Source organism: Camarhynchus parvulus, chromosome 12 (genome assembly GCF_901933205.1).
Source record: "Camarhynchus parvulus chromosome 12, STF_HiC, whole genome shotgun sequence".
NCBI classification, from domain to species: Eukaryota; Metazoa; Chordata; class Aves; order Passeriformes; family Thraupidae; genus Camarhynchus; species Camarhynchus parvulus.
The window spans coordinates 1,118,241-1,131,792 of NC_044582.1; the positions used below are offsets into that span (position 1 = coordinate 1,118,241).

At 43.3% G+C, this 13,552-nt stretch overlaps 1 protein-coding gene across 1 annotated transcript in view; it reads right to left on the minus strand.

The window, feature by feature from the left end:
• NUP210 (nucleoporin 210) overlaps nt 1–13,552 on the minus strand; it is a 49,628-nt gene that overhangs the window by 21,492 nt on the left and 14,584 nt on the right. The window contains exons 10-18 of the mRNA XM_030956655.1: nt 12,960–13,100; nt 11,641–11,778; nt 8,315–8,470; nt 6,827–7,025; nt 6,133–6,278; nt 4,948–5,169; nt 3,556–3,729; nt 2,403–2,595; nt 2,027–2,133 (exon numbers count right to left, since the gene is read on the minus strand). Of these exons, the coding sequence (XP_030812515.1) occupies nt 2,027–2,133; nt 2,403–2,595; nt 3,556–3,729; nt 4,948–5,169; nt 6,133–6,278; nt 6,827–7,025; nt 8,315–8,470; nt 11,641–11,778; nt 12,960–13,100 (1,476 nt within the window). The remainder of the gene's footprint in view (nt 1–2,026; nt 2,134–2,402; nt 2,596–3,555; nt 3,730–4,947; nt 5,170–6,132; nt 6,279–6,826; nt 7,026–8,314; nt 8,471–11,640; nt 11,779–12,959; nt 13,101–13,552) is intronic.

Consider the following 13,552-nt stretch of genomic DNA (forward strand, 5'->3'; position numbering starts at 1 on the left):
TCATCCTGCACAGGGAAGGGCATCCTCAGGGCTGCTCTGTTCTGCACCCCTGGCCAAGGCAGAGGACAAAGGCCCAGGACTGCAGGATCAGTGAAGGATGTCTGACAAGCACAGACAGGATATTAACTCTGAGCCATGGCTTAAATTCATACAGAATGATAAGGCAAACACACAAAGTTTTCTAGCTCTAACTCATCTTTTCATGATTATTCTTAGCAGGCCACCAAGAGAAATTCTTCCTTAAATGTAAGTACATGAACACTGGACCAAATGCAGGTGTAATTACTCACTCATAACAACATTAGCTCAGAAAAGGAAAAAGGTTTCTAGAGGAAGTCACTACTCTGTACCCATTTCACCTCATTAGCAGAATTATTTCCTTGATGTAGAAAGGATGTCATCTTTCCCTAATGACACAATAGGGTGTTCCACTTAAACATGGAACAACAGTCAAGACATCTTAATATCCCATCTACTAGATTTTTGTTTGTTTTTGGCTGCAAGAAAGGAGAATGGGCAGCTCTGAAAGCAGAACAGAGCAGCCCATTGCTGATGGACTTGAAAAATGCAGCTAGGTCACCTCATTTAAATAAAACAACTCATGAGCCCCCAAAGTGCAGCAGGACTGGCATCTACAGCTACCAGAGTCCTCCCAAATTTAAACACAGATAATAGAACTTGAGAGAACCCCAGTGTTCTCTGAATTCAAGGCAAAGTTTAGAGCATTTGCTTTACTAATTATTTCTAAAAGTAAGAAAGAATATGTAATATTGGTTTAACAAAGCAGAGCACAGTGAACTACAAAATGATTGTAGAACATCAAGTATCCACACTACAGCTCAATTTTTAAGAGAAAAAAAAAACCAACCCACAACCAAATATCTCAAATAACTTCAGCAGCAAAGTAACTGTGTCTCTGCAGTAATTCTCACTGAGCTGTAGTCAAATTCTTCAGGGGAAATACATCTACAACACGCTTCCCAACAGGAGAAGAGTGGAAACCTCACAGAAAAGTCAAGAACCAAGTGGCAAAAAAGATCACCTCTCAAAGAATTTACTAAGCAGATGCCACACCTGGGCCATGCTGAGAAGAACCTGGCTCACAGGGTATTTCACATTACTGGTGCCCATCTGCTACCTGCTTTGAGTTAAATCCTGTAACCTCTCATTGCATATTTTACTTATTGCCTCAAGCCTGTTTTCAAGGCACTGCATATAGTTCAAACCCACTTAAATCTTGTTTAACAAGATTAAATAGGAATTCCAGTTAGGAAGCAGAATATTTTAAGAGAAATTATTGCACATGTCAGGTTATTCCACAGGCTGAAACCTGCCCTTATATTCAGCTTACAAAAATTATATAAATAGAAAACTGCCATCTGTTTACACCTGCCCTCTCTGTTCATCATCACTACCTTTTGCTGTTTTTCTTCCCTAGGTTGAGTACCTACACACAAAGTATTTCAGGGAGTGGCTAATGACTTGTAAAATGAGAGCCTGGGCTTATGGCTGGCATTGTACAACGGAGGAGACTCTCAGGAAAAAAAAAGAGAGCATTAGTCAGAGCCCAGACTAACATATGGTCCATATGAGGAATCAGTCAGCTTTTGCTTTGCTCATACAGAACTTTCCCACCCAGCTTTGCAGGGGCAATAATCCATTTGCTTTCCCCAGTGACAGCTGCATGAAGCACATGGCTGCTTTAGTGAAGGACAAGCAGCAAGGATTCACCAATTCATTAAAAAACCCTAAACTGAAACAAAACCAACTGAAACACTTCTCAGTAATTGCCCTTGCTCACATGATTAAAAAACTCCCAAGGACTTGGACAGATTTGATATGGATAGCAGCACCTAGTGCAGAGGAAAGCAGGAAAACCATGAACCAGTATCAAACTTCTGCAGAATGAACCAGACCCCACCAGGGAGCTGCCTCATTTGTACAGTGCTGTGTGTGGAGGAAATAAAGCCACCAGAACACTGGGCATTAACCAGAGGGAAATGGCAAACCCCCCAGGGGCTGTTACCGGCATTTTGGCTCTGGCTGCCTTCAGGTGGGGCTGCTGGAACCCAGTGGCAGTGGCAGAGATGGCAGCAGTTCCAAACTCACGGTCAACTACCACAGTTTGCAAGCCTAGAATGCAACAAAGATGAAAAACACACTCAGTTCCTCTAGGATTGTTGTCATCAGACAAGAACTTTCTCTCTCAAGACAGGTTCTAGGCATTGGACTTGGCTCCTTTTTCTCCTCTCTTTAAACAGCACACACTAAAAATGCCCATTGATGTTAAGCTGAAGTATGACTGCAGATTACAGTAACTTCTTCAATCAAGATGAGACATTGCCAAACAGATTTAATCCTGACCTTCAAACAATGAAATGCTCATTTCAACCCACTCATACCGTGCATTTTCTTCTGACCGTTGTCCTCTTCCTTCAGAGTCAGCTCCATTGGCAGCTCCAGCTCAATACGAGCAATGGCCTTATTTGTGGATTCCCACACAACACTAAGAGAGCTGAAGTTATCAAATTTCCTGCCCTGCTGGTCATAGGCAGCCAAAGCCAGTATTGGATTACGGTAATTGGAAACAGGGACCTGAAAACGAAGGAATATTTTGAACTGAACAGATATGACAGGATTTTTTAATCATCAAGGGAAACGTATGTTGAGTTCCAAGAGGTTTGTTACAACATCAATACATGAGGAATGTTCATTAAAAGGAGCCATCAGTGCAAGTGCTCCAACAGCCCTGAGATTATCCCAGCTGGTCAGAGCATGGTGCTGCTAACACCAGGTGGGTTCAAGTTCTCTATGGGCCACTGAGAGGTGGACTCCATGACCCTTATGAGTCCCTTCCAACTCAGAGCATTCTGTGAATCCTGAACTCTAAGGGGGTTTTACTGGAGCATGGGTTTGGGGTTTTTTTAGCCAGTGAATTACCTCAAAACAAACAAACAAAAAACCCCAAACGACAACAACAAAATTGAACCACAACTCAACAAAATTGTTTTTAGAATTCAAACAAATTACGACAAACACTGCTGTTTGTTAAAGCTCAAAATTCTGGTGTTGCTCTGGTGAAATGCATTAGCAACAGCAGTGCACCAAGGTAGGCTGACACATAATGGAGCCAGAAAAGCCAGTGAGCTCTGAGGTGGCTAATAATACACAAAAGTCTCCTTCTCCTCTCTGTTATTACATAGAAGCTCTTTAAAATGATTCATTTTAGGGAACGAGGATGACTTACATCTGCCTGGGAATATTAACATGACAAAACATGGTTTACTCAGCAGCCAACATGTGACAACACCAGTTAGGAAGAAAAACAGAACAGCAAAGTTCTTTATGCCTGATAATCTACACATATCCCTTGTCCATTTACTGCAGGACCCCCCTACTCTGTGCAGGAGCTCCCAAGGGCACCAGTGTGGCCACAGCTCCAGTTACTGCCTGCTCTGTGCAGCAGCTCAGATGCTTTATTTCACACATGGAGCTCCAAACACTGATTTTTCAGCTGTAAGAACACCTTCTTCTCCTGCCACTTCCCAGGCTTACCATTTGCTTGTTCTGCTGGAGCAAAGGGCAGGAGAGATCCAGCTGAGGGCTGCCATAAACAGGAATCAAAGTCAGCCGGGAAGGGACAGCACAGACAAACTTCACCACAGCAGGCTCAACCACTGGGAAAGGGTTGGTGACTGTGGGCCTGTTCCCAACTGTTAAGGTAATAACCTGAAAAACAGCAGATGAGGAAAGAGTTGAGTTCGGGCATGCTGTATTCTGCAGGTCTCAGTTACACTGTGATATCAGAACAAAAAGCAAAAATACAATTCTTGGGAATTTACAGCACTATTAAGACACAGAAAGATGTAAAAGGGGCAGCATATTTCAAGAACAGGTCTTTATCTCTATGAAAATACTTCTCCTGGGAACCCTTCCTAGGTGTTCATGTTCATTACTATCAAATTTGATTCAAACAACAAATCTCTTGTAACTGAAAAAGGAAACAGCAGGTGCTCTTGCAGAGTGAGAACAGAACAGCCCAAAGGCAACATTTATAGTCACTTCAGTGTGTTTAAAAACACCTCATCTTTTATTTTCCACTCCTTTCTTAGCCTTCAGCAAAGTGAAGTGGATACAAAACCTGAGAAGGCTGAGGCAGCTCTGGGCACCTGCCCCATCCCCCATGCACTGGTGCTGGCAGAGCCACGCAGGTGTGACGTGCTGGGGACAGCCAGCCTTGCACAGACCTGCACATCAACACCAAGGCCTGTTCCTTCTGAATCTGCACTTACAGAAATAGCTCCACTTTGCTATGTGTCCACTGAGGAAATCAGTGGAACTTGGCAGCCCAACCAAAATGCTTAGGCCTTGCAGAATTGCAGGAGGAAAACATTACATTGAAGCTAAAAACTTCATGGGCTGAGGAGGGTGAGTACAGCAGGAGAAATCACTTCTGTATGTTGGTGAGAACAAAATCAATTGGAGAATGAGCATGGCCACACTCACCAAGGCTGCACAGAGAGCAGAGCAGTCAATTCCTGTGGCTGACATTTGTTAGAATAAACAGAATTACACTGGGAGGTAACACAGTTAAGAGGAGCAGGTCAGACAGAGGAATCAGCCTGCTCAGTAACCTTCTGCTCTGATCCTGTTCATGCAAACTGAACCTGCACTCATCAGGATGTTCAATGCATCCCACAACATAAGGCTTCCACAACTTGGGTTTATACTGCAATAAACCCATCATAAACCACTTTTGAACATAATGTTGTGAAATGCTCCCTCTAAAATCTGCATCATAATGCATAAACAATGTACTTACCCAAGTTCTTTACTGGCTCATTATAAAAGCATCTAGCAACCTAACAGGCATATGGCACCATAAATCTGTCTGGAGCCAGTTCTCAGTGCCTGATGGAGGGCACAGCAAGCCCTTCTGGCACTCACCTGCTCTCCCAGGCTCCTGCACAGCACCCTAACCCAGTGCTGGTTGCTGTTTCGAGGTGTGGGAGGTTCAAGTAAAGACAGGGCAATGCTTTCTGCATCCTCAGCAGCAACATTCCTGAAGAACTTGGAAGGTTCTTGGACCCACGGCCTTGGTCCTCCTTCAAACAACATATCCTTAGAGGAACCCAGAGTCACTAAAGCGACAGATGGTGGATCGATAGACTGTAATAAATAAATTAATTAATTAAAAATTAATAATCTATTTACACCATTTGGTTGTGCTCTGCAAAATAAACCTCCTTCTGAATGGAACAGCTATACTTGGATAAGGCTGTGATTTCTCCCATGCAGTAGCTTGTCAGCACACTTAGTGAAAAACAGAGCTGCACCAAAATCCACAAGGATTCTGTCCAGCTGGATTAGATTCAAAGGAAGCCACGGATCCAAAGACAAGTTTTAGCTGCATTCTAATCACATCTCTCTCGTGAAGAATTACAGCAAAAGGGAGACCCTTAATATATTCTTCTGAGCACAGAGAGATAGTATTCTGCTACACTTTTAAATAAGTATTTAAAATGAATGAAATTATGTCAAATTGTACTTTCACTTGACAGTGCTCTCTCCAGAACAGTTCTGTGTATGCAGTTATTCTCCTACACAAGTTTTACTTCAAATCTATCTTAACAAATTCTGCACTGATGTGCATCCCTGGGTTATTCTCCTACACAAGTTTTACTTCAAATCTATCTAACAAATTCTGCACTGATGTGCATCCCTGGGACAGCCTGGGCTGTTCACCACCACAGCAATTAACCTGACATTTAGTACACAAAAACCATTTCCAGTTTGTGTTTCACAACATCATATTACATCATAATAACGACAAACCTGTAGGATTTGCACTAACATTTTTTCCATATTGAGGGAAAGCTACAGTGAAATACTCAGACTTCAGCCTGCAGTCAGTGCTAGGCTCTGCAGATGAGGTAACAAAGCAGCCCCTTCTGTATTTCCATCTATTGATCCCAGACTCAGCTTCTTTCACATTTTCTTCACTGAACCAGCCAGTGGTGGAATGTAAACCCACCCACCTCGGTTTTTCCTTACACAAGCAGTTCCCTGTCATGTAAAGGTGTTCCAGTGCTGGACCCTGGATCTCCCCAGGAGTACAGGAAGCAGACTCACTCTCAGTGGGAGATAGGCGGCGATGGTGATGCTGGCACTGAGGCGCACGTGCCCGTGGGTGTACACAACCACCAGCCTGGTGTACCCCTGAGATTCAGCCTTCACTCTCACTCCACTGCAAAAATCAGCAGTTGGCTTAAGTCTTCCTGTCAGATAAATTAAAAATATACAAGAGCTTATTTGGAAAGAAATGCCCAGGCATGTTCATCAAATTCAACATGGCTGTTTGAAGGAAGCCTACTAGAAAGATGGAGAGAACTTTTTACAAGGACATATAGGGACAGGACAAGGGAGAATGGCATCAAACTGAAAGAGAGAAGGTCTAGATGGGATACTGGGAAAGAAGTCTCGGCTGAGAGGGTGGTAGGCTTCTGGCACGGGGTGCCCAGAGAAACTGTGGCTGTCCCTGGATCCCTGGAAGTGCCCAAGGCCAGGCTGGACAGGGCTTGGAGCAGCCTGGGACAGATGAAAGGTGTCCTTGCCCATTGCAGGGGGTGGGATTGGATGAGCTTTTAAGCTCTCTCCAACTCAAACCATTCTGCATAAAAAAGCAAATACACCCTCAAAATCCTCTGTGGGGATACTGTACAGAGCTATGAATCAGTGATTTAAGGGAGAAGTGTGACTTGGTGACTTGGGAGAGCTGTGACCTGTCACCAATTTAACTTCCAGCCCAAGGAGGGAGTTAAAGCACCTTCAAGTGGGCTGAACACGCTGGGGTTCTCCAGGTCCACTGCCAGTTCCAGCTGTGAGCAGTCACTCAGGGGGAGCAGCTCCCCCCTGTCCACGCTGGTCCGGCCACTGATCCTCAGGGGCAGCTCCAGCACCTGCCCCACGTGTGCCTCCACCTGGCAGGGAGCGAACTCCATGGCGCTGGGCTCGCTCACGTACACCTGCAAGGACAGGGCTGGGTCAGTGCTCTGCTCCCACAGCAGCTTGGTGAGCTCCCTTCTACTGCTGCTCCTGTAACTCTTCTGCTTTACAGACTTTGTACTGTGGACTAAGCCGTGTGCTATCTTCCAGGAGGTACCATCACCAGCTGGGAGAGGTTTAGCATCCATTAAAGAATCCACAGAATTCATAGCAATCACTGTGATCAAAGCTTTTATTTGCAGTATCTTTAACTACTTAATCTTCTGCAACTGGTTTCAGGATACCAAACCATATGGGACGGAGTTAAAGCTGTAATCTGTGTGGATTAACTACTCCTAAAACTACTACTACTACTAAAAACTTGTTCACTGAGGTCAGTAAACAGAACTCTGAAGAGCTGTTCCACAAAGAAAGCAGCTTCTAACACAGGAATAAAGGCATTCAAAAATAACCTATTCAGATTGTGCAACACACTGCTCTGAAAGCTCACATGGACAGAAGGTTTCTTTCTATCTTCAGGCTTTGACTTATGTTTGAGGATAAGAAGTTTTAGCTGAAAAAAATCTTCATTCCTGTGTCTCCAGCTGGTAACTGCTGCACTGCTAAAAAGCAGCATCCTGGGTTGTTCAGAGAATTATTTCAGAGTGAGTGCGTAAGCTAAATTCTGAACAGGTTTTAATTAATTAAACCCCTCTCTTTGGGGCCACCATATGTACTGTTCCTGCATTCTCCTCACTCCACACCACACAGTGACCACCATGACCTAAGAACAGGGGATGGTCTGCAAAGACACCACAATATTCCTCTTGGGAGATATATTTTTCATTGCCATTTTCTCCTAGTTTTCCTAAAATACTGTTTTCACTTGGCCAGCTCAGGTATCTGCAGTCAGTCTGCAGCACTGTGCTCACTTCAGTTGCTTCTCCAGACAGAAATTTCCTTGCACATCCTGATAACAACTGTCACCCTTTGGTATCAAGGGAGAACACCCACCTATCACCCTACAGAATGAATTTTTAGTTTGGCTTGTCTGCTTAGATGGCCAGGCCTGGAGTCAATTACCATTTCCTTCTTGCACTTAAAACTTCCAACAGGGAAAAAGACTTGCCAAGGAAATCAGGAAGGGGCAAAAATGGGAGTCAAGTTAATGCACTAGACAGTGCTGGATTCCCTGAAGCACAAACTGAAACTAATCCCTTAACCTGCCACAGGGCAGGAAGTGGAAGGGGAATGCCTATGGTATTCTCAGTGCCTTTGCTGCTCCCAAAAGCCATATTCAAAACCAATCACTGAACAATAAATCTCTTACCTTCATTTCTCCATAATGCAGTGGATTCCGCACATCCAGTGCCTGAATAATGCTGAGCCCAGCCTCACTCCCCGTGGTCATCACTCCTTTCACTGTCACTGTCCCTACTGCAGGGTTAGAAGAGGACCAGCTGAAGTTACCACTTCCACCCTGAGCCTGAAATACAGAGGGAAAAATCTTTCAAACATTTAATCAAGTACATGGCTCTCATATTCCACAGCTTTGGATATTCTGCATGAAAACCAGGAATGCACTGAGAGCAGGACATACAAATAAAATGACATCTCAGAACTCAATAAGCAAGAGAGACATGAGAAGATTTCTACCCTTCAATCCTTTTAATTTCAGCTTCTTTCACATGCCAAAACAAATGACAAAAGTTCCATCAGAGTAAAACACAGGTGAACACTAGAGCTATTTTTAATGTATATTGTTTTAATTTCTTTAACTTCCTCAGTATTTCCTTTAACCTATTTCATAATTAAAATTTAACAAAGTGATAAATCTTGTCTAGAGGGACAGTGTGGAAAACAAACAAATCTAAATTATGCAGGAACTTAGCTAGTAATTTTTACCAGGGAAAGAGAACAAAAAGAAAATGAAGAGGAGGGTAATTTCCCTTCTTCCTTCCTCTGAGCACGTGCACAACCTGATTACAGAAGGACACAGACAAACTAATAAATAGGTAGTGGTGTGTTACAGGAGATGCTTGGGATGTGGTGAGAAAAGCTCAAAGAATCCAAGAGCTCAGCACATTTGTAAAGGTATTTTAGTTGAAAGAGGGAGACGAGCAGAAAACATAAAACAGAAATACCCAATTCTTAATAACTGTATGAAGTCTCAGGTCCCTGCCATAAACTCCAGACCCCTCACTACATTTTCCCTCTCTGGCAGTCAGTCTGCACTGGCAGTCAGTCTGCACTGAGGAGAGGAAGGGTAAAGCTGCTTCCCCTGCAGCCTCATCACTACCCAGAGCCTGGCAGGGAGCTCCACAGCTACTGTGAGCAATGCCCTCCCCAGGAACCTCCACGTGCTCAGCCTCACACAGCTGGCACCGCACCTCTCGTGCGTGCACTGAAGGAAGGCAACAGAAACCACGTCATTAGCACAAATAGGAACAATGCAACCCCCAACAAACCAGACAGCTGCCAAAGGAAAGCCTGCCAGGCATTCTGATACCATCTGGAGAGAGTTACTTCAGCTATAAACAGAATTTGGCTAGATCTAAAAATCCCTTTCCATTTATTTTCAGAAAAAGTTTATTCACCCATTTGAAATATCCTGACTGAGGCTATGGAGCGGGAGGCAAACTCTGATGGAGAGGCAGGAACAGTTGAGCTGTGTCAATGCTGCTGACCAGTGGTATTGTGGGATGGAGAGACCAGAAGAAAGGTCGCAGTTTCAGAAAAATTTATATCTTGGGAGAAAAAAGTTTCTATGTTTTTATAGAAAAAGATCAGAGTAAAGTAAGAACAGTGAAACAATTATTGCAGTACCATGAAGGAATGTTCTCTAGTGAAACACTTCATTATCTATGCAAGATAAGGTGAGAATAGAACTGTGAGAGAGGAAGGAAACAAAACCACATTACCTTTTCCTCACTGGGAAAACTCCAGCAGAATTATGAAGTACTGAAAATGCAGATTTAGTACTAAGCATTTTTACCACACTCTGCTGGTGTGGTCAGGAATAGCATGAAGGAAAGCAAACTAATCCCACAGAACACATAAGTAGAAATGCAGGGCTTAACTCAATGGAGCTGGCCTTAGATTTCCACCGGAGAATGCAGTTTAATCCCGTGAGACTGATTCTCTCCATGGAATCACTGAATCAATAAAGCTGGAAAAGAACTCTGAGATTTTCAAGTCCACCACTGAACCACATCCTCATGTGCCACACTCCACGATTTTTGAGCCCTTCCAAGGATGGTGACTCCACCACTGCCCTGGGCAGCCCGTGCCAGTGTTTGACAACTCTTCCTGTGAAAAAATTTTGTCTAACATCCAATCTAAACATGAGGCTGTTTCCTCTCATCCTGTCCCTTGTTACCTGGGAGAAGAGCCTGGCATCAAGCATCCTGCTGCCTATTTGGATATGGTTTACTTAACACAAATCCAAAACTGAGCACCACCTTATGCTAAAAGAGAGAGGCAGGAGGTGTGCATCCAACACCTGAGTGCAGGGTCTGGGTATCACTGGCCTGGGATAGGAGTCTGGGCTGAGAAAGCACAACTTTCTCTTCCCTACTTAGACTGGAGATACAGGATACTGGAACAAAAACCATTTGCCTCATGAAGCATAAGGAATAACTGACAGCTTGGGAGCAAAGACACACCTAGTAAACATGGAAATCATCCCTTCTGTAAATGAGCTGTGGCCTTTGCCTCCCTGGAACTTTGTATTAGGAGCACGAGGTGTGTGGCCAGTGAGGAATACTGATGTCCAAAGCTGGAAGAGTGCTGCTAATTAATCTTGCCATGCCCTTTTTGCAGTCACTTCACACTCCCATTCATATTTCCCATCCTTGCCAGCAAAGGGCAGCCTCTAATGATTGCTGTGGATCTTTGGATATAGGATGCTCCTGGAATTCCAAACCATTCCAGGCACAGGTGTGTGGTGCATGCATGAGGGACAGAGGAAGGGAAGACAAGAGGTGGAAGTCAGTGGAGTTTTTTATGTTTGTTGGTTTCTTGGTGCTTTTTTTGAACTGTATATTAATTCCTAGGGTATTCACATTTTTAAAATGTGATTCTTTTGCTAAGAATTTTTTTCTTGGGAAGCTGAAAGGCAGCAAGAGGCTTCAGAGAAAAGAAAAACAATTCTTATTTTATTTGTTTCTTCCTGCATTGTGTTCATGTAGAATGTGTTTAGAGATTGTTTACTCAAGGTGATTGCTTGATTAAACTCCAGTGTGAGCTGTTGTAACTCATTGGCCAAATTAGGGCCAAGTTGTATCAGGAGTCTGGAAAGAGTCATGAGTTTTCATTATTATCTTTTTAACATTCAGTAAGTATCTTTTCTGTATTCTTTAGTACAGTATAGTATTCTATAATATAATATAGTATAAAGTAATTTAATATAATATAGTATAAAGTAATAAATTAACTTTCTAATAAGATAGAGTCCTCCTCATCATTCCTTCTTTCGTCGGTAGCCCTGCATTTACAATAAATTCCTGTAACTAATGTCCCATGAAGTTCCTTCAGGTTACATTTTGGATGCCACCATGACCAAAGTATCCAAAGTCAATCCTAGCTCAGTGGTGCCACGCCCCAGTGTGCCTGCCTGAGCTACACTCCCTGCAGCTGGGTATTTCTTTGGCATACCTGGATGGTGTACTGGTAGACTCCTGCTTTTGGCTGCCAAGGAAACATCAGAATGCTGGGTACAAGAGATATTGGAACATAGATCTCCACATCCTGCTGGTTTTGCACTGGAACTGGTAAGGTATGAACACCTCCATCCTGCAAAGTGCAAAAGCACAGTGTTATAAATGGCACCAGAGAGCTTCCGAGAGTTAATGTTTAGTCCTTAGGTATAGACAAGTCTTTGAAAACACCTCAGAGAGGAAGGAAAACTATTTAGGACCACTTATGAACAGGAGTTCCTAGTGAGCAAACAGCTCCTGGCAGCAAGGTGTGCCACTGGATTAAATGAGTACTATTGCTATAAAGATCCAGGTGCCCACATTAATTTAAAAGGCAAGAAGAAATATACTCTTTTACTGCTCCTATTTTGAGACCTCATTTGGAGAGCCAATCTGGAGGCTCCACACCTATATTTACTCTTTGCTCATCCCACTGTGCACAAAATTCAGCCTGAAAGAGCCATTGCTCAGCCCCCCCAAACACTGGCCTTCACAGCTCTGCTGTCACTGCAGTGCCACGACTCTCTGGCACAACATCCTGGTATTGCAATTCTGAGGCAAAAACAGCTCTCAGGGGATGCCTTTCCACTGAAGAGAACATCTCTGACACAGAAAATGACCGTGGCTTATCACACTGAAGGACCTACTAAATCCTGCTCAAGGAATCACTAAAATGATTTCACAGCAAATGGGTTGAAGTGTTGAATTTTCAAGCAAAAGCAACTCACTTCCACACCACGTGCCCTAGTTAGCCATACATTCAGCAGCCTGTCCAACCAGCAGAAAGTTAATGAATATTAATTTGGAGAAATGTGCAGGCTGATACATTTGGCAGATTGTCATTCCAGAGTTTAAGGTCACTTACCAATTGATAGCAAACTTCCCCAATGTAACTGACTGCAGAACAAGGTCAGGGTATGAGTGATGATCCTACCACAATAAAGTGTAAAATTCCCTCAGCCTGTGAGAGGCCCCTTGCCCAGCACAAGGATCTGCCACGAGAAAAGAAATCAGTGCTGTGCACCACTGCCTTAACAGGAGTTTGCCACATGCTCGGGAGCAAAATCCCACAGTCTTTAATTTAAGCAAATCCTCCGTTGACTCAATTGACAGTTTCCATGAAGAAAGGATTTTAGAATTTGGTTCTTAATCTGTTCAAACAAAGACAGCTCAGCCCCATGTAATTCTTAGGTTTCCTTTTGCTAGGAAGTCACTACTGCACAGCTCAATTATTTTTAGGCCTACCAGTGAAGCAGAGGAGTTTTCACAAAGACACACCTGATCAACTACTGATGTCAGTGCAGCATCAATCGTGGTCTGCCCTGCCTTCACAGCCATCACATAATGATAGGAGCCATTCAGAGAGGACTGCAGCACCTCAAAGTGTTCTTTGGACAGCTCTGTAGTAATTCGGATATTCTAAAACCAAAACACGAGACAGAAATTGCCACAGGTAACTGACATCAATGGAGGCCAGAAAACCCTGAACACACAACGGGTCAGGGAGCAAACCACTGTTTAATAATACAGCTCAAAGACACGCTGCTGGAACTGATCAGAACTCTCCCTATGGAAGTTTCAGTCTTTCAGTAAGATTTTACCTTTAGACATAACATTAACTCCACAGAAAGTTTTTTCTTAAACTATCAGCAACATGTAATTTAACATGAAAGTGCCCATATTTATACCACTAAATAATTAATATTTTCCATATTCTTCTAATTTTTTCCTCCTTCAACACAAAAGAACACATTAATATATTGCCTCAACAGCACACTGCTGAGCTCTAGCTCAAACTCAGATCTGTATCCCAAAAAGCAATTGTGGGCGAATAAAATAATATTCTCCTAGCTCCAATACTCTGAAAAGAA